The sequence below is a fragment of the Talpa occidentalis genome, unplaced genomic scaffold (genome assembly GCF_014898055.3).
Source record: "Talpa occidentalis isolate TD23 unplaced genomic scaffold, MPIMG_talOcc4v2.1 talOcc4.11, whole genome shotgun sequence".
In the NCBI taxonomy this organism is placed as follows: Eukaryota; Metazoa; Chordata; class Mammalia; order Eulipotyphla; family Talpidae; genus Talpa; species Talpa occidentalis.
The window spans coordinates 75,750,562-75,770,503 of record NW_023601104.1 but is presented as its reverse complement, the minus strand read 5'-3'; the positions used below and the strand labels follow the sequence as shown (position 1 = coordinate 75,770,503).

Sequence of the window (19,942 nt, the reverse complement as noted above, 5' to 3'; positions counted from 1 at the left end):
CTTTTCTTTTTTTAAAAGATTTATTTATTTATGTGTACAAGCACTGGGTACAGTCAGAAGCGCGGGAGGGTGAAAGAATTCACCAGAGCCAGAGCGGGGAACAGAGCAGGCAGAAGGACCGAAGTACACTGCTGAGGGGAGCAGCGGGCGGCAGGAGAGGTCTGCGCCCATGTGGGACCCTCGCCCGGAGGCCGGGGATCGAACTGGCGCTGCAGAGGCTGTGGGCAGCTTCTCAACCCAGCGCTCAACTGCTGTGCCACCGGGGAGGCCATGATGGGAAATTCTTATAAGAATTTCTCTTAAACTCTTGTAAGGTTCTTCTAAGACAAGAGAACATCTCTCTCATGTGGGTGGACAACAAGACAGCTGTCTCAAACCAGGAAGCCAGTTCTCAACAGCTCATCTCACAGAGCTCATCAGATCTGCTAGGACCTTGATCTCCAACTTCCCGGCCTCCAGAACTGTGAGAAAAAAAAAGTTTGTCCGATGTTGTTTAAACCACTCAGTGCATAGTAATTTGTTACAGCAGCCCAAACTAAGACAATGAACTCTGATATTAAATTGATCTAACAGAGCACTGCAATTATTATCCATAAGAGACTGCAAGGTAACATAACAGTCCATGTTGTGTCTGCCACTTGAGGAAGCTGAGACTCCAAAGGACTAAGAAATGTGCCTCAGATCTTACAGCCTGTCTGAGTTGGCATTTGAACCATTAGTCTGTTTCACTTAAGTGTATATTCCTCACCACCATGTCCACTATAGCACTCACAGGGGCCAGGTTGATGCTTCCAAACTAGGCTGCTTTCGCTGATCATAATAAAATTGGGTTTAACACCCCTGATCTTTGGCCAACTGGGGCCCCGGCCTGAAGGAATGTGTACTTCACCTGGTGAAGTCCCATGTCCTGTGATATCCCAAGCACTTAAAGGCAAAAGGTGAGAGGTCTCTGACCATTCAGCATCAACCTATTGATTGTCGAGCTGGTTCTGCTGAATTGACTGGCTAGGTTATTGTCTTATTTCAGGGTCCCCACTCCTTTCATGGGTTCCCCCGATGAAGAATTATTCCTCAATTAAGTGTACTACATTTGTTGAGTTTCCCCCACAAAAACTTGCACTTATCACAGATGTTTCTTTATTTAATTTGTTTTTTTTTTTTTTTTTTATAGAGGCATGCTTTATTTATTTGTTTTTTGCTGGTTTCTTTGTTTGTTTTGTTTATACATGCACTGGGTACAGTCAGAAGCGCGGGAGGGCGAGAGAATTCACCAGAGCCAGAGCGGGGAGCAGAGCAGGCAGAAGGACCGAAGTACACTGCTGAGGGGAGCAGCGGGCGGCAGGAGAGGTCCGCGCGCCATGTGGGACCCTCCTCCGGTGGCCGGGGAGCAGCCGGGGATCGAACCGGCGCCGCAGAGGCCGCGCGCAGCTTCGCAACCCAGCGCTCAACCGCTGCGCCACCGGGGAGGCCCTCTTTATTTAATTTGAACACATTTGTAAGATGAGGTTTATCAAAATAAATGGTAACTATTTTATCATTGTTTATTGTCAATAGCAAACATCCTTGGAAGATAGAGATGAAGTCTCCCTATAAGACAGAGGGAAGATTTAATCTTCCACCCAGGATCATAAAGATCATATCTCCCCTTGGAGCAAAGTTTGATCAGGCTTGCTAGTAGCTCCTTTTAAATGGTTAGGTCTTGCTAAGCTTAGGGTCACTCAGCTGTGACATGAAAACACTATATATGCTCTCTCTATCTGGGTCCACCACTCCATTGCCCCATGGAGCAAGGGGAGCCAACAAAAACATGAACCTCATGCTGCCTGCTATATGGTGAGTGACAAAGTCCTCTGTTTCTGACCCAGGACTTTCTGGTCTTCTGCCATCATCTATGAAACTGTGGCAGGCTAATGTGTTAGCGTGTGTGTAGGATAAAATCTCAAACACTTCATAGTCCTTAACACTCTTATCCAAATATCAAGAGTGAGTAACTCTCACTTTCTCACCTCCCATTGACCTCAACCCCTGAATTCGGTATCAACGCCAGTATAATATGATGCTACTCTTACTGATATTCCCTAAGACCCTCTTGCTGCATTTCAGTGGTTATTTGAATCCCCATGGAATGTTTTTGGAACTCTAAGATCTTAACACTAGGGGGCGCACCCTCCTGGTGAAGTGCCCAATGTCAGCATCTGCAAGATCACACTTACCTGCCTGTCCTCATTGGTGGCCCCCTTCATGGAAATATTTTCCTTTAGCAGCCTCAGCAAAGGCCTACTGACCTCCCTTATTTTTTTAAAGTTTATTTATTTCTGCATACAAGAGCTGGGGTGTAGGCCAGAGGTGTGGAAAGGTGAGAGGATTCACCAGAGACAGAGTGGGGAACAGAACAGGCAGACGGACTGAAATACACTGCTGAGGGACCAGCAGGAGAGTCAGGAGAGGTTTGCTGCGCCATGTGGATAGCTCCCTGGCTGGGAATTGAATTCGTGCTGGAGTGGCTGCGGATAGCTTCATAGGTTGCATCTTTTTTTTTTTTTAAAAAAAAGATTTATTTATTTATTTATTTATGCAAGCACTGGGTACAGTCAGAAGCATGGGAGGGTGAGAGAATTCACCAGAACCAGAGCGGGGAGCAGAGCAGGCAGAAGGACCAAGGTGCACTGCTGAGGGGAGCAGCGGGCAGCAGGAGAGGTCTGCGCGCCATGTGGGACCCTCCTCCGGTGGCTGGGGAGCAGCCAGGGATAGAACCAGCACCGCAGAGGCTGCGGGCAGCTTCGCAACCCAGCGCTCAACCGCTGCGCCACTGGGGACGCCCAGCTCTTTTCTTTTACGCTCTATTTCAGGTGTCTGTGTACTCCCAGCTCCCCCAGGCCCACTCCTCCTACTATTGTCCCTGCTCAGGCCCCAGTCCTTCCTGCCAGGGGTGACTGCAGTAGCCCCTAACTGGGATTCCCACCTCCTTACCGCCCTCCTAAAGCACTCACTCCGCTTTAGGAGGCCAGAGTTATGGCCCTAAAATAGAAGTAGAGTCAAATCATGTCATTTTTCTGCCTTAAGCCTTTCCCTGTTCCTCACTGCCTGTGTGAAAATGTCATAGTTATTAACAGCAGAGTTCACCATGCTCTGTAGGGTGACGTCCTCCCATCCTGAAGTCCTCGCCCAAGTACTCCTCCCATCTCCCTCCTATGGCCACTACCACTCAAAAGAGGGGAAAGAGGTGGGGCGAGGTGTCTCAGCATCATATTAAGTAGCACTAGTTGGTTTTCATTTGTATTATCTGGAATCAGGAAGTACTAAAATGTTGCATTAAGCACCAGGCGTGAGGCACACATCTTCTGTCTTCCTCAGGCCTATCTGTTCTTGGCTTTTCTTTAAAAAGTAAATCATAATTTTGATCAGAAGCCATATTTCTACCCAATTATTCACTATCGAGTTTGTTTGCTTCTCAGGGACCCCCAAGAAATAGATAGAGCTATTCCTTCATTCTACCCAGTGAAGGTGCTAAAAGAATAGGTTTTCTTCACTACATGATATGCACATCAAAGACATCTTTACAGACACATCACCCAAAGTAATGATAGTGAAGGCAAAGATCAACAGCTGGGACTACATCAAATTAAAGAGCTTCTGCACAGCAAAAGAGACAATAACAAAAACAAAGAGAAACCCCACCAACTGGGAGAACATTTTTGCACCCAACACTAATGATAAAGGACTGATCACAAAAATCTGCAAAGAGCTGATGAGACTCAGCAACAACAAAGAAAATAATCCAGTCAAAAAATGGGCAGAAGAGCTAAAAGGAAACTTCTCTGAAGAGGAAATGCAAATGGCCAACAGGCATATGAAAAAATGATCAACATCACTTGTCATCAGGGAAATGCAAATCAAAACTACCATGAGATACCATCTCACACCAGTGAGAATGGCACATATTAAAAAAACTAGCAACAACAAATGTTGGCGAGGGTGTGGAGAAAAAGGAACTCTCCTGCACTGCTGGTGGGAGTGCAAACTGGTCCAACCACTGTGGAGAGCTGTGTGGAGATTTCTGGACCTACTAAACATAGAGCTTCCATATGATCCAGCAATTCTACTCCTAGGTATTTACCCAAAGGACACAGAAACATCAACTCCAAAGAGCACCTGCACCCCTATGTTTATAGCAGCACTATTTACAATAGCTAAGCTTTGGAAACAACTCAAATGCCCAAAAATAGATGACTGGATCAAGAAGATGTGGTACATATACACCATGGAATATTACTCAGCATTCAAAAAAGATAAACACATGCAATTTGCAGCAACATGGACGGCGCTGGAAGGGATCATGCTCAGCGAAATAAGCCAGAAAGAAAAAGAAAAATACCGGATGGCCTCACTCATAGCAGGAATCTAGAAAACTTAAATAAGGGACCGGGAAAATGAATAACTATAAGAAAGTGAAAATCAAAATCAACAAACAACTATGAACCAGAGACACTCTATAGGAGGTGGGGGGTGGGGAGGGGAGGGATTGGGGTCAAAATAAGGGGGTCGCAATTGTATGGGGAACATAAAAATAAAAAAAAAATTATATTAAAAAAAGAATAGGGGGGCCTCCCCGGTGGCGCAGCGGTAGAGCGCTGGGTTGCGAAGCTGCCCGCAGCCTCTGCGGCGCCGGTTCGATTCCCGGCTGCTCCCCGGCCACCGGAGGAGGGTCCCACATGGTGCGCAGACCTCTCCTGCCACCCGCTGCTCCCCTCAGCAGTGTACTTCGGTCCCTCTGCCTGTTCTGCTCCCCGCTCTGGCTCTGGTGAATTCTCTCACCCTCCCGCGCTTCTGACTGTACCCAGTGCATGTATAAACAAAAACAAATGAACAAACAAACAAATAAATAAATAAAACATGCCTCTAAAAAAAAAAAAAAAAAAGAATAGGGTGTCTTGGTGAGACTCCTTCATATATAAATCGTATATACATTTTATAGAGAATTTTATTTTCAAGTCTCCTTCGCCCTCTAAGCAAACAAACCAACACCCTTGGGCGACCACCAGGAGGCGCCGGGGGCCTCGGAAGACCTGCGGTACCTTCCCGGCTGGAGAGGCGGCGATGGATGCTGCGGTGATGGAGCCCGGCTGCTTCCTTTTATAAAAATCACTGTGAGGGAAGAGCAGAGAGTTGCGTTATTTTAGGGAGACCTTGTCGCACTCCCCCTCCCGCGTGTAGGTAGCGTCTGGGGGGTGCGCTGGCCCCTGGAGAGACGCTGGCGGTGCCTGCGCTGGCAGCTGAGGCTCCTTCAGCGGCTGCAGCCGGCAGTAACCCGACCCCGCCGGCGGGAGGACCGAAGAGGCTCCACCGAGAGCGGCCACTGCGAACAAAAGCCTCCGCGCGGGGCCGGAGCTCGGGACCTGCGGTGAGTGAGCCCGCCCTGGGACCCGGAGCGTCCAGCACTGGCCTGGCCCTGCTCATTGAGCTCCAGGAGTCCATCTCGCTGAGACATAGTGGGGGGACCTCGAGGGCATCGGGAGGTCGGTGTCCGAGCCTAGACCGGGATGCACGGTGCTTCTAGCACATTCAGACTCGGAGGGGATCAGCTGCATCTGGGAGAACCCAGACACCTTCTCCATCCCCAGCAAACACCCGGCGGTGGGGGTTGGGGGTTGGGGGTTGGAAGGCGTGCACTGTTCCTGGTAAGCCCTGCCCAAGAGGCAGGATGGAGACTCCATCACCCCTCCCCGAGAGGCCTTTTGGGGATGAGACATTTCTCTCAGCCCTTGCATCCTTCCCGGCCTGAGTCTCCGTGGGCAGCAGGAGTCAACCCGCAATTTCTTCCCTAAGCAAATGGGGCCACTGCAGCAATGCGCTTTGGGGATGAACGGCCTCTCCATTTTTTTGTTCCTACAAAGCTGCATCCCAGGTCGCCCGCCTAAGCTACAAACAAATACCCTAATCCTCCTGGGAATCCTCCAGAGCCTCCCCGGTCGGCTACCGCCTGCACCTCGATCTTTTCATCTTAACTTGCAGCTGGAAGGAATATTGCAACTAGGGGGCCCGACGCCCAGGGGAGCTTGGCCAAAGGCCTCGGTCCTACACTTACATAGGGGGGATTTAAGGGGCTAAGACAGATGAAGTCTGCTCGCTACACGCCAGTCCCCTCTTCCCCCCAAGGATTTTTAGGGCATCGGTATTATGATTTACTTTCCACCGGGCCTCTGAGCTTAATCCTAAAGCGGATTAAGCTGGGAAAAAGTGAATATGAACGGGGAGGGAAGAACCGCTTTCAAATGCATTCCTCAATGTCCCTCCCTCGTCCCCCGCAGACTCTGCGTAAAGACTCAGCCATGGTGGATCCCGTGCCTCAAGAGGAGAAGGCGGGAGAGGAGCCCGGAGGCTCAGGAGGGGAAGGTGCCGCCGCCTCGGTGCCCCCAGATGCCCAGGGTGCCCAGCAGCCTGCGGCATCCTCGGCCTCGGCCTCGGCGGCGGCGCCCCGCAAGGCTGAAGTCCCGTGCAGCGCCGAAGGTGGGAGGCGGGAGCAGTCCCCGATGCTGCACCTCGACCTCTTCAACTTCGACTGTCCGGAGGCCGAGGGCAGCCGCTACGTGCTGACCAGCCCCCGCTCGCTGGAGGCCTGCGCCCGCTGCGCCGTCAAGCCCGTGGAGCTGCTGCCACGGGCCCTGGCCGACTTGGTGCGCGAGGCACCGGGCCGCTCCATGCGAGTGGCCACCGGCCTGTACGAGGCCTACGAGGCGGAGCGACGCGCCAAGCTGCAGCAGTGCCGGGCCGAACGCGAGCGCATCGTGCGCGAGGAGAAGCGGCGCCTCTTCACGCCGCTGGGCCCCGCGGCGACGGCGGCCTCGGCCTCTAGCGCGGGCGGCAGCAGCAGCAGCTGCAGCAGCGCCAGCCTCCCGGCCTCGCCCAAGCCGCGCGCGACCCGCAAGGCCTCCTCCAGCCCCTCCCCAGCCCGGACCCAACCTCCGCCCGCGGGCTCGCGGGGAGGTCGCAAGAGCCACTCGCTGGACTCGCTGTCCCGCCGGCGAGAGGGCGCCCTCAGCTCTGAGTCCGGCGCGTCGTCGTCTTCCTGGTCGTCGCGGGGCTCGGCCAGGAACAGCTACCCGGCGGGTCCGCGTCGTCCGCCCCCAACCCGGTGGGGCGCCCGTCCGCCCTGGCCCTGGTCCCGATCACAAGCCGGAGCTTCAGCCTCGGCGACCTGAGCCACTCGCCGCAGACCGCCCAGCACGTGGAGCGCATCGTGCGCCAAGTGCGCGTGGAGCGGGGCCTGCGCGGGGTGCCCGAGCGCGACCGCAAGATCGCGGCGCTGATGCTGGCGCGGCACCAGGAGGAGCGCCTGTTGCTGGAGCAGCGCGCCGCGGCCCACGGCCAGTGGGAGCAGCAACGCGTGCGCGCCGAGCAGCGGCGGGAGCGCGAGGAGCGCGAGAAGCAGCGCTCGCTGGAGAAGGGCCGCCGGGCCTGGGCCGCGCAGGTGGAGGAGAGGCGCGGTCGCCGCGGCCGCGAGGAGCGGGAGGTGGCGCGGCAGCGGCAGCGGCAGTACGAGCGCAGCGAGGAGCGGCGGCGGGAACTGGCGGAGCACCAGGGCCTGCTACGGCGGGAGCGGGCGGAGCGCGCGGCCCAGGAGGACCGGCTGCGCAAGCTGCAGCAGGAGCAGAACCTGAAGCAGCGGGAGGAGGGCCTGAAGGAAGGGCGAGAACGGGCGGAGCGGGTCCGCAGGGAGCGCGCCCAGCGCGTGGCGCGCACCAAGCAGCGGCAGGAGGGCCAGCTGCAGCGCGAGAAGCGAGAGCTGAGCCGGGCGGAGCGGGCGCGCCACGCGGCACTGCTACAAGGCCGGGTCCGCCAGGAGCAGGAGGATCGAGAGGGACTGAGGAGCTCCCTAGAGGCCAGCTTGGGCCGCGCGCAGGAGAACTATGAGCAGTTGGTGGAGCAGCGCACCCGGGATCTGCGGGAGCGGGCCCGTCGAGAGGAGCTGCAGGGCCGGCGGGCCAAGGAGGCTGCGGAGCGCAAAGACCGGGAGCATCAGGCCCACCTGGAGGCGCTGGCTCGGGTAGGCGAGCGGCGACTGCAGCACGCGACGCAGGCTGCAGAGGAGGCGGTGCAGCAGAAGGCGCGGCGGGTGGGCCAGAATCGGTTGGAGAAGGAGCGGACCCAGCGCGCCAACAAGGAGAAGGTGGACAGGGACGAAGACAGCCGCCGGCGGGAGCTGCTCCAGGCTATCGGGCGCAAGCTGGAGCGCAGCGAGCAGCTGTCTCGGGAGCGACGCTGCGCGCTGGAGAGCGCGCGCTCCACAGCCCGGGCCTCTTTCCACGTGCGGGAGAAGGTTCGCGAGGAAACCAACACGCGCTCCTTCGACCGCATGGTGCGGGAGGCCCAGTTGCACGCCAGCTTGGACCGCAAATGACCGCCGCCCCGCGCTGGACGTCCAGTCACACGCAGCCCCGTGGGGCCTCTCAGCCACGTTGACCATATCGTGCGAGCGCCCCCGTAGGGGCGCAGCACCATGGCCTTCTCAGGCTTTTGACCTCTGAAGCAATGGAAGGACAGACTTACAAGACCAGTCTGTTGCCTTTGCTTTAAAAAACTGACTTCGTTTGGAAATGACATAGCACAATCTTTGACCACATCCATTCTTGGTGTTTCTTACACAGGTCCCTTGCCAAGTTGCATCTTTTGGATTGAAATAGAAAAGGCTGGGGAAAGCCTCTCTCCTCCGCCCCCCCAACCCCCTCAGAGTCCAGAGATTACTACCCCATTCCGTAGCAGTCACCCCAGGCTGGTGTTCAAGGTGCCTCCCCTTAAGCAGCTGAGGAGGCATCTCCCTGGCTGGTTCACCTCCATTTCTAAAAATATGGCAAGTTGCACAAAGCTCAAGGGCTTGGAAGAAAAGCACAGCTCTTTGAAGGTGTAAGCTCACATCCATGTGACCCAAAAAGGGATTGGCTTTTGTGTGCGTGACTTTTAATCTACCACAGACAAATTCTGATCTTAGTTCTGATAGTATTTCAGTTGATTCCTCTAGGTTTTCTAGTTAGACATTCATCTGCAAATAATAAGTGTGTCTCTCTCTCCTTGTTCTCCCAAGTGACCCAAGACATCAGTTGGTTTGGTGATGCAATTTAGCTGTAGTGGAAGCCTCCAGCACTGCATGGGGTGAGGGGGAAGGAGGCAGGTACCTTAGCCAGCAGGGTTCCAATTAAGTTTTCTTGCAGGGTAGTTTTGGGGGAATCTGTCTGATGCCACCTCCCAATGTGGAACCCCTGCCTTGGAGACAGTGGCCATGCCTTAAAAGCAGAGTACCTTATGTGCCTGCCCAGGCCAATCCTGCCTAATTCTCCAGCTCTTGATGCAGTCCCAAGGGTGGGCCCCAGAGAATTTGTAGTGTAGGATTCACTCTATGAAGGAATCACCACAGCTGTTCTGAGGGCAATTTGCTATGGTGGCTGAAGAGCCGGAATTGCCTCTTTAATGTGGAGAGTTGTGTGGTGGTGTATCATCTCCCCTCCCCAAGTGAGGAAAAAGAATCCCCCCCTTTCAATTCCTGGTTCCCTCTCACCTATCACTGACAGCATTTAATCAGTCTCTCTGTGCCTCACCTTTCCCATCGGTCAGATGGGGCCATCAGCACTCTTCTGGTACCTCATGGTCCTCTGGACCCAAAGCGCTGCCTCAGTATTATTTGTTGGTCTTCTTTGTGCCTTTACTGACCTGGAGTTGGGAGGCAGGAGGGATGCTGTTGACCAAGTTTGTTTCTGGGAATCTGGATTCCTGGTGTTGGAAGGAGCAGTGCATCACAGACAGACGGTCATTTCGCTTCTGGGGGACAATACTTGCCACTAACTGGTCCAAACAGCCCAATTTAGTTGTCTTCAGGCCACCTCCAGTGCTTCCCTTCCATGAAGCTGAAATTGACCTACCCCTGCCATATTCACCCACCGACTTCTGCCTTCTTCAGGAAGGGTGGGAGGTAAAACATTACTTTTTACATTCAATCAGGATCAAGAAATAAAAGTTACCAAAAGAAGAAAAGAATCAGGGTATAGAACTACAATATTAAACATATTTCATGTTTTTCTGGACAGGATTTTCCCTGGTAGCTCACAAACACACACACACACACACTGTCGGTGCCCCTCTCACGATCACATACTAAAACAGGTGCAGGAGTTTTGTGTAGAAGGAAGCAGTGCTTACACTTCAGATGTTTATTTCTTGAATGGGTGAACTTTTCCCTCAAAGAGTCTTCTTGTCTGTAGCCAGGTTGTCAGTAAGCTGTCGTAATTGGCTTTGTTTGTGAATCAAGGTTATTTAACTAAAAGGTTAATATAATGCTGGTTCTTACTTTGTGATTCCTGATTCCCTGGAGGACTTTGGAAGCCTTCATAGAAAGTCCATGTAAAACTACTCACTTCCAAAGTGTGGATACTCATTAGAGATGGACACAATGTGGTTTCCTTGGAGAAGGCACTGAGAAGTAGATAGGTGATCTTACCTTTCTCTTTGTTTAGTTTATTTCTGACTTACTGAGTGACCTTGGGTAGATTAACTCTCTGTGCCTTGGCTCCCCACCTTCAAAGTGGGGATCATGAGCTCTGTCCTCCCCTCTCATGCAAATACTGAGGAAAATCAGAATCATCATGGTGCTCTCAGTTGTATGCTTTGGAAATACAGGTGCAATAGCTGTGAACAGAAGGGATTCTGTGACTATGTCTACAGTGTGTAATGTACAGCCATGACCTAGTGCCGAAAGACATGATCTTGCAAAGTACATTGCAGGGCAAAGTAATGTAAACACTCAGGTCTGAATGTCACCAAATGATGGATTTGCACTTAGGGAAAAGCATTGTGTAAAGGCAGAAACTGGGATTCTTTAAAAAAAAAAATCCACAAACCTACATAGAACTAAAAAGAAAACAGAAGGTAAACCTAGTAATAGTAAAGAATGGTCCCTCCAAATGTCAGCCCATGCTCTAGCATATAGACCCATCTGCATCTAGGACAAGTGGTCATGTTGCTCTTTGAGGAGAGACAATTTCCAGGATCCCTTTATTTATATTATTCTTTTTGAAGTGATGCTAGAGGGGGAAGTTGTTTCTTACTTGTTTGCAGCAAGAGAAAATTGCAGGGGCCATTGGGTTGGGGGGTGGGGGGACAGCAGGGATGCTGCGTGGAGAATGGCTGACTTCTCCTGATGTGAACATTCTAACAGAGGAAACTGGAAGTTTTCATACCATTAGGAAATTGTAGCCTTGATGTGTCCCCCAGATCTTCACATCCAAGATGTGCCTTCTTGGATCAGCTCCTTGCTCAGAAAAAAAAATAAAGAATATAAAGTGGCATGAGGAGAAATGGAAAGGGTGGGGAAAGCCTAGTTTAGTTCCTTAACCAAGGAATAAGCAGGACAAAATAGCTTCGAACAGAATTACGGGTGAAGCTGGCCAGTGTCTTGTTCAGGCTGGGCAGGAGCCTCCACCACATCTGGGCAGGAAGATGAAGGTTTTGATTCAGAAGCACACACCATGAGGCTTCAATTGGAGCAGTCACCAGGACTTGCCAAAGGCGCAGAGGCTCTGGCATAGTAATGGCAGGTGAGAATGCAGTGTGTGTTCACACCACTTCGGCACAACCCACCATTTATCATGCCCTCTCCTTTGAAAGTCTGTTGAAACAGAAAGGTAACTGATGCTACTTGAGGGCATGCGTTTTGCTTACCACTAAATCTCCTGTAGTTTAGCACCTCACATATAGTAAGCATATAAATATTGGATGGATATTTGGATGGATGGATGATGGACAAATGAATGGTAACCAGAGAAATCCATAAAAATAAATCAGGGGGACAGGCCTCTATTTGACAACTTTTTATTGAGCAACTGTTAACATGCTAGGCCCTGCTCTTGGTGCTAGGGAGACAGAGCCTCTCTGATCACTAACTCTGGGACCAAAGTCAATGCAGACCCCTGTATTTCCCCAGTGGGTTTTCACCCTGGATTTCATTCACAGACCTACCTGATGGTTCCTTAAGCACCAACTTCCAGCCTGTTTGGTTTCCTGGGGACACACATCTTCAACCAGCCATCATGTAGTCACCGTTGCTTTCTCCCTCGAAGGGGCCTTGATTAACCAGGTCAAATTCCTCATAAGATCATGTATTTAATCAGCTGTAAATAACAGTAAAGAGAGAGAGATTAATTAGTACCTTAAAGGGCTTTATCTGTCATGCCTTGAGCAGCATAAATAAGAACTGGAGACTAGAGAACTAAGCCCCAGGCTGTGCAGAGTCCCAGATCACCAAACAGGGTTCTAGGTCCATCACTCAGCTGTTCTTGTTGAGACAAGAAACTCAACATTTCAGAAGGATTTCCAGCTTAAAGTCTCCACAAAAAACAGATTTTTCATCAATGCAAAATGTGGTATCAGCAGAATATCACACTACTGAAGACTGCCAGTGAGGTTACCTGCACATTGCTGAGTAGACTTGCCTTCTTTTCCCATGACTACATTTCCACCCTGTGTGTCCCAGGGGAACATTTGGCCCAGAAACATAAGGAAACCTGGTGTTTCTTGATGCAGCCTGGAAAGGGGCTTTCGGGGCTTCAGCAGATGAAGTTCTAGAAATGTTTATGTATGGGGCACTCAGTATAATGCCTGATCACATGCTTTGCCTACATGTCTCTTTACAGAAGAGCCCATTGTCTGCTCCTGGATGTGCTCTGTTCCAAGGAGCTCTGGTGCTCTCTCCAGGCTCTTGCATCTGCCCCCAAACACCCCCAGCCCTTCTCGCTGTCCCTGGTCACATAGGTCACATAGGTCAGGGCAGGGACAGAGGGAGTTAGCAGCACATGTTAGGACATGGAAGGACAGGGTGGTTTCCTCCTGAGGAGCACTGGTAGTGGCAGTGTGGTTCCTTCCCAATTCATCAAATGTTATCATGTCCCATGTGAGCACAAAAACCTAGTCCAATGTGATTTTCAAATTAGCTGCCATTTTCAAGTGTTCATGCCTTTCTTCCTCTCCACTAGAACAGAATAAATGACATGTTTTTGTGTCAGACATTTGCACAATACAATACACAGGACTGTCAGAAAGATGACCTATATTTACTCATGTTTTTGAGTGTGCACGAGTGCTCAAGTAAACACACACAGACACACACACCAGCATCTGCATTCTTGCAGAGGTAGGGACCTTATAGCCATCTCATCCTTCCTGGAAAGGGTAAACTCTGGGAAAGGTGAGTTGCCCCTTGGTAGGGGTCCACTGATTCCACCTACCTCCAGCCCCAAGGCCACTTCAGACTCTGGCCTGTAAGTCTAGTGTCCATATTTCCCAAGTCCATCTGTCATTGAGCCACATGGGTGGTGAAGGACTTCCATGTCACTACTGCCCTTCTCTTTCCCCCTGCTTAGTTTGAGAGACTGACTGGCAAATGGAATTTGGAGGCAGAAATGTTGACATTTGGGACATCTCAGTGTGACAGAATGACTGATACCTACAAAGCTTTGAAAACTTTGTTCATGTGGTTATGACACCTTCAAGGCAAAGCGTTTGGCAAAGGAGCAAGTGTCTTTGTCTTGACTCATTGAAACTCTTATATACTGTTCCACAAGCCCTTCTTGTCCTCTAAAAACTGGGGACATTAGATCCTACTTGTAAGCAGTCATTAAATGGATTAATGTTTAGAAAGAGCACAGTCCCTGGCAAATAGCACTGAATTCATGGGCACAGTTACTCTGAACTCGGGAGGGTGGTAAAGGAAAGAAGTTGACCTTCAGCCAGGTGGTATGCGTGGATGACAGGCTTGGATAGCAGCCCTTTGCAGCGGGTCATACCCCTTACTGTATAGCAATCCCCCAATCCCCCAACTATTCCAAAGGAAGGGGCTCTGGAATAATGATTCCCAGGTCATGTGCAGTAGTCTGAATTAGAGGAGGGGGGTGGAAGGAAAGGGATGACCTCGTTTACCAAATGTTTGGCAATAAAATTGACATCTGATGATAATTTTTTGAAAATTTCAAACTCCTGAATGATGACCAAAACAACAGAATGCTTTAAAATTTGTGTATCTTTCTTGGGGGAACAGAGGGTATGTTTCTGTCCTGGTGAGACCCAAATTCTATGATGGTAGCTTTAGCAGAACCAAGTAGGAGAGGCTGTGGGAAACCACTGTTCTGGGGGTCTCTGAGATTGGGGGTCTGGTGGTAACTAACAGGAATTTTGGGATGCCCAGTTATCTCTGCCATGACCCCATGGGAGTGAAAAGCAGACCTGGGATAAGCTCAGCCTGGGAGAGTACAGATGGATCATTGTAGGAACATATGTTGGAGCAGAAAGGAGAGAGGTGGGTGTGCATTAGCGTCACTTCATCCTCAACAAATGACTTTCTCGGAGAATAAGAGAAAATGCTATCTCCTCTCCTGCACCCCTGAACCTGCAGACAACTGCATGGTAGTTAGCTGTGGGGCTGGCTTGTAGAAGTCGTGGATGCATGTCAATCAATGCACAGAGGTGCCAAACAGGCCCACTAGCCTATGCCAGCTCTCACCTGGCATCGGGAAGTAAGGACAATGAGAATGACAAAGTTCTGGGAGCAGCCACCAGATCACGATACTTTAGTGCTCGAAATAGACAAGTGCAAAATAGATACCATACCATCTCTCTGTCTACTGAATTGATAGGCGCAAGCCCCCTCCCCGACCAGATATTGTACTGGGGGGTCCCACTCTAGACACCCCATTCATTTTTATCTTATTGGAGTGGTTGCAGGTGTCAGAAACTTGACTTTCCAACTCTCCCTAAATATGTAGCTTTCATCCTCTGAAGGTGGGGGTGATGGGTGAGGGGGGTAGGGCGGGGTTGAACTACCCATAGAGCAGTTTATTAAGGACCTTCCCTTCACTCTATCTTTTGGTTGCCAACTGCCTTTTTTATTTTCTGGTCTTACTTATGCTTAGTATTCCCAGTTACAACAGGCTATGCAGTCTTCATTCACAAGTAAGCACTTGCTTTCATTATCATGTAAAGCCAGGGGGTTGAGTGAGAATGTCTGGTGATTCTCCTGTGCAGAGAATGCATCGGGTGGATTCACCTCAGTTATACATGTCATCCAGCCCATCCTGCCTCTTGAGATGAACGACAAAAGGATATTAGGGGTGAAGCAGTTTGATTGTTTTATAAGGGCCCAGCCAAAAGCTCTGGCCTTCATGTTTCTTAGCTGCCTCTGTTGCCAGAGGTGGTCAAGAACTCTGCTTGGGGGCCTCCCCGGTGGTGCAGCGGTTGAGCGCTGGGTTGCGAAGCTGCCCGCAGCCTCTGCAGCGCCGGTTCGGTTCCCGTCTGCTCCCCGGACACCGGAGGAGGGTCCCACGTGGCGCGCAGACCTCTCCTGCCACCTACTGCTCCCCTCAGCAGTGTACTTCGGTCCTTCTGCCTGCTCTGCTCCCCGCTCTGGCTCTGGTGAATTCTCTCACCCTCCCGCGCTTCTGACTGTACCTAGTGCTTGTATACATAAATAAAAAAATCTTTAAAAAAAAAAAAAAGAACTCTGCTTGGGGGACCTCCATGGTGGCCCGGGGGTTAAGCCTCAGAGCTACTGCCATGACGGCCCACACCCACCATGAAGGCTTGAGTTCTGTCCCCAGCCAGGAAGCTGACCCACACATGGCGCAACAGACCTCTCCTGTCTCTTCCGCTGCTCCCCTCAGCAGTGTATTTCAGTCAGTCTGCCTGTTCTGCTCTCCATTCTATCTCTGGAGAGCCTCCTCACCTCTGGCCTACACCCCAGATCTTCTACACAAAAATAAATTTAAAAAATTAAAAAAAAAAAAAAACAACACTGCCCAAGCCCTCACTTTCTAGAGCCACGCAAAGAAGTGGAAAAAATGACAGGGAGAGAGAGAAGTGAGGTTCTTGGAAAGGAGAGAGTTGATTTATGAAGGATAAAAAATAAGTCAAAATAAGTCATTATATTCAAGAAAGGAGAAACTCTAGTAAGTATATAAAGGAAGGGAGTGAAAAGAAACAGGGGCTGGGGAACAGTGAGACAGAGCATTGGACAGAAAAAAAAAAACAGGCAGGATATAGAGCTTGTGAGTCTGAGCAAGGGGAAATAAAGCAAAGGCTCAGCTGAGGAATAAGAGGCCCATCACTGGAGCCATCTGAGGGCAGCTACAGCAAGATCCTGGGTGGAGAAGAGACAGAGCGGGTGTACTAGAAACTGAGTTGCTACTTAGGCCCCAACTCTAAATGTCTCTTAGTCTGGAGGTGTCGTGTCACATCTACAGAGATAAGTGTGTCTTGAAAGAGGCTTTCCAAAAGTCATCAAAACATGTAGCAAAAAGAATGTACAGGTAATGAAAACATACGGATTCTGTGTTTGTGATAAAAACCAGTTCGCAAATCCTTGGAATCTATTAGAAGGTACTTTGAGGTGTCTCGTCTCTCTGTGGGCACTAGAACAGCTCTCTTTTCTACAAAAATATACAAAAATTAAGGAAAAGAGTGTGTTTTGTAATATAAAGGGCATGATTAGTAACAGGTGCTTAGCTAGGACGGTGAAGACTGAAGCATTTGTGAGAGCTAGAAATGAGAATGATTTAGAAGGTAATATTACATTTACAGGGCAAGCAAAAATCTGTGGCTAATTTTCTTAATGTTCTTACTATCTAATCCTGAAGCAAGGTGCCAGATTACCCTGAGGTTTTAAATTAGACCGAATGATGTGAAATTGTTGATGTTCACTGTTTCCTCACCTACAAAGCAGCAAACAGTGGGGCCATAGTTGCCCTAAATGGGTTGTCTGAAGCCCCTGAAGAAATAATTGGAGGTGTGGTAGGAGGGGGATGCCCAGGTGGTTGGTCTCATGTAGAAAGAGGTCTTTTAAGGAGCTGGCATAGAATTGGTGCGGGGCAACCGCTGGCATGCATTAGCTAAGGGCAGCTTTTCTGCCTGAATGAAGCACAAATTTACATCAGTGCATCTAAATGGGAGTCTGTTTGGTTGGGCTGCACAGCAGTTCATTTCCCAGGGATCTGCAAACTTCTGTGCCGAGGCTGTGGCCTTCCGTGTGATGCACCCCCCACCCCAGGGGGCCTGCAGGAAGCAAGCTGATCAGTTCATGCCCATGCTGCCTGCTCGGAATACCAAACAGTAGCAGGGGCTCACATCCTTCTGCATGGCTTGCTACCCTGGCACCAGCTCTGCCCTCCAAGGGCCCTTTCTCTCCTTCCATTGTAGCTTTTCTACAAACCCACTTGTTTCCAGGTGGCGAGAATATGCCTGCAACCCAACAATATGTCTCTGAAACCTTCTCCATGGCAACACAGGGCCTCAAGCAGGCCACTGGCTCTGAGCCAACCAGCGAAAAGTGGTGGGGGCAGATGGCACAGACTGCACCGGGCAGCTGGGGATGCCAGAATTCTGCCTTAGCAGGAGAGCGGTCCGAGGACTAACATGACCCAAGTTCTGGGGAAGCAGTGAGCACATGTCCCCAGATGTCCAACTGCAATAATTCGTAAACCCTGACATTACCATGGGGGTCCAGGCCAGCATAGACTTGCTTTCATCTTGAAAGATTTTTTGCAGTTGAATAAAAGGAATCATGAGAGCCTAGCAAAGGATCTGGGTTTTAAAACAGGCTGCTGGTACTCAGTGATTGGACAAATCATTTTGATATCTCAAGTGTTGCCCAGATGGTATTGCCCACCTGCCATTGTTCCCCAGCCCTACCTTGTTATCGCCCAGTGGTCAGAAACTAACAACCAGGGCCTCTATTTTCCCTCCCCAGCATTGTTGACCTCTGACCTTGGGCAGAAGGCAGGGCACAGCAAAGATGCAGCTCTGGATCCAGCTCCACAGAGGAGCTTTCTAGGAGGCAGCTGTTGGCATGGGGATAGGGTCATCAAGAATCCTGAACCAGCGAGAAAACCACAGGGGCAAAGCAGGGGCATATCTGTGAGTTAGAAAAAAGGGGTAAAGACAGGAGCTAAAGTGGATGGCACCAATTGGCTTCCCATTCTGTCCTTCAATTTAGTTTCTTTATGGCCAAAGCAGAGGCAGGACCTCCAGACCCCTGGGCAGCCATTCGTGGGTGCCAGTCACTACCCCTGCCTTGCTAGGCTGCACCCCTCCCCAAACCCCATCCATCTAAGAAGAGCCCTCTTCTGTGGTTCAATTTCAAAACCAGGAACCGAAGGCTCTGAACTCCACCCTGAGATCAGGACACGCTCATGTCAGGTGCTAAATAGGACCATTTGCCTTCAGTCAGGGCATCAAGGAAACCCAGACTCAGGGAACATTGAGCCACCTATCCCTGTTCTTCTGGAATTTTCAAATAAGAGCAGCTCCTGTCATCTCTGTTCTGCCCTACTCTTAATGATGGTATCAGTGCTGAGCTCCTGCTCTCGCTGCAGGGTGGGCGAGCGGACATCTCCTTGGGGCCTCGCCCTGTGGCCACTTACTCTCCATGGCATGTCAGCTTTGGCCCTGGGGCAGGTCATGGCGGTGGCTACCCTAGGTCATTGTGCATTCTTTTTATCTCCTAAGTGACAGGACTGTTTGCACACTTGTAGTGTGCACAGCGCTGACTGAAAATGCATGGCCTCACATTCAAATATCACTAACAGTTTCAGGACAGCTACAGCAGGGCATTAAACCAAACATGGAATCCCTCAAAGTGCAGGTTCCTGTGACCACACAAGTTGCACCCCCAGAAAGCCACCCAGCCAAGTCATCACACCTGATGGAAGAGGCTGTTGCAAACTGAGATTCCACCTCTGCAGTCTCTAACTTGGGGCGTGGCACCCTAGATTCTCAAAAGCACCATCTCATTCTTCCTAGGCTAGAGGACACAGCCCGCCTGCTCAGGGGAAAATACCACTAATGGCCAGCTTACACCCTGGGCTCAGGCTCACTGGGGCCACCAGCCCTCTGGAGAGCTGATGTGGTGTCTGAGCCCCTTGGGGCTGGCATCACTTGTGTTTAGAGGTAGGTCTGGGTGTGCAGAGGCTGCTGTGCGTGCGGTTCCTGAAGCCAAGACTGATGCATGGTGAGGCGGGCTGACTGCTCTTCTGAACCCTCAGGCAGAAAGCAGAGCTGCTGTCTGCACAAAGAACCCCAAAGAAGGGCCTGGCAAGGGAGAAGGAAGCACTAATAAAAAGCGGCAGCATCTAGTTGCTGCCAAGGCCAGTGCTCTTGGGAAGAGTCTTCAAGGAAAGGCTGGCGGGGGGCCAGAACCCAGCTTTCGGAGCTGGCCAACCAGGCCTCTGTCCAACAGGCTGCGCAAAGTTCCCGCCACACGGTGCCCAGAGAAAGCCGCTGGGGTGCCCTGGCCCAGACTTGAAGATAAACAGACCTCCGCAGCTGTCTGTAAATTAAAAACAAATTATATAGGAGGGTTTTTATACCTTTTTCAAATAAAGTTCATATATAGGTCCACCCCCCTTGGCCAAGAGACTATTTTCGCCCAGGATTTCAAGGCAAAACTAACCAAGTGAGGGTAACTCCTGCTACACCTCACAGACCTAACCAAAACACCACCCATGTGAGGTAGGGGTGGAGCACGCCTGATAACAGGAAATCTACTCCACAGGCTGGGGACCAGCCCTGGCTGCACTTTGGCCACAGGCCACAAGCCCCCTGGGGAGCATGTCTTCCTGGGACCTGGTCTGGCCAACTGGATATTGGAAGAAAGTCCTGGATGTGTTTAGGGCCAGGGAAAGAAGAATGGGAATTGGGCTTCGGTTTTGCTCGGGATTAAGCACGTGGCAGTGGCAAGTGTGTGGCACTGCCATTGATTTAACATTTACTACATGCCTACTGTAGCCCAGTAAGGCTACAATACTGAGAAATCGAGGACCAGTGAGACTGTGGTCCCTGCCTCATGGCACGCCCAATCTGGTGGGGCCTGTAGACAGGCTGACAAGTCTTAATTTTATTTATTTATTTTTTTAAT

At 50.9% G+C, this 19,942-nt stretch overlaps 1 protein-coding gene across 1 annotated transcript; it reads left to right on the top strand.

Moving 5' to 3' along the window:
* Positions 1-6,329: 6,329 nt before the first annotated feature.
* On the top strand, positions 6,330-8,398 carry CCDC177 (coiled-coil domain containing 177). Its single transcript, XM_037501982.1, is given in 2 exon segments — positions 6,330-7,095; positions 7,098-8,398. Coding segments are annotated over 2 exon segments (2,067 nt in total).
* Positions 8,399-19,942: the final 11,544 nt, after the last annotated feature.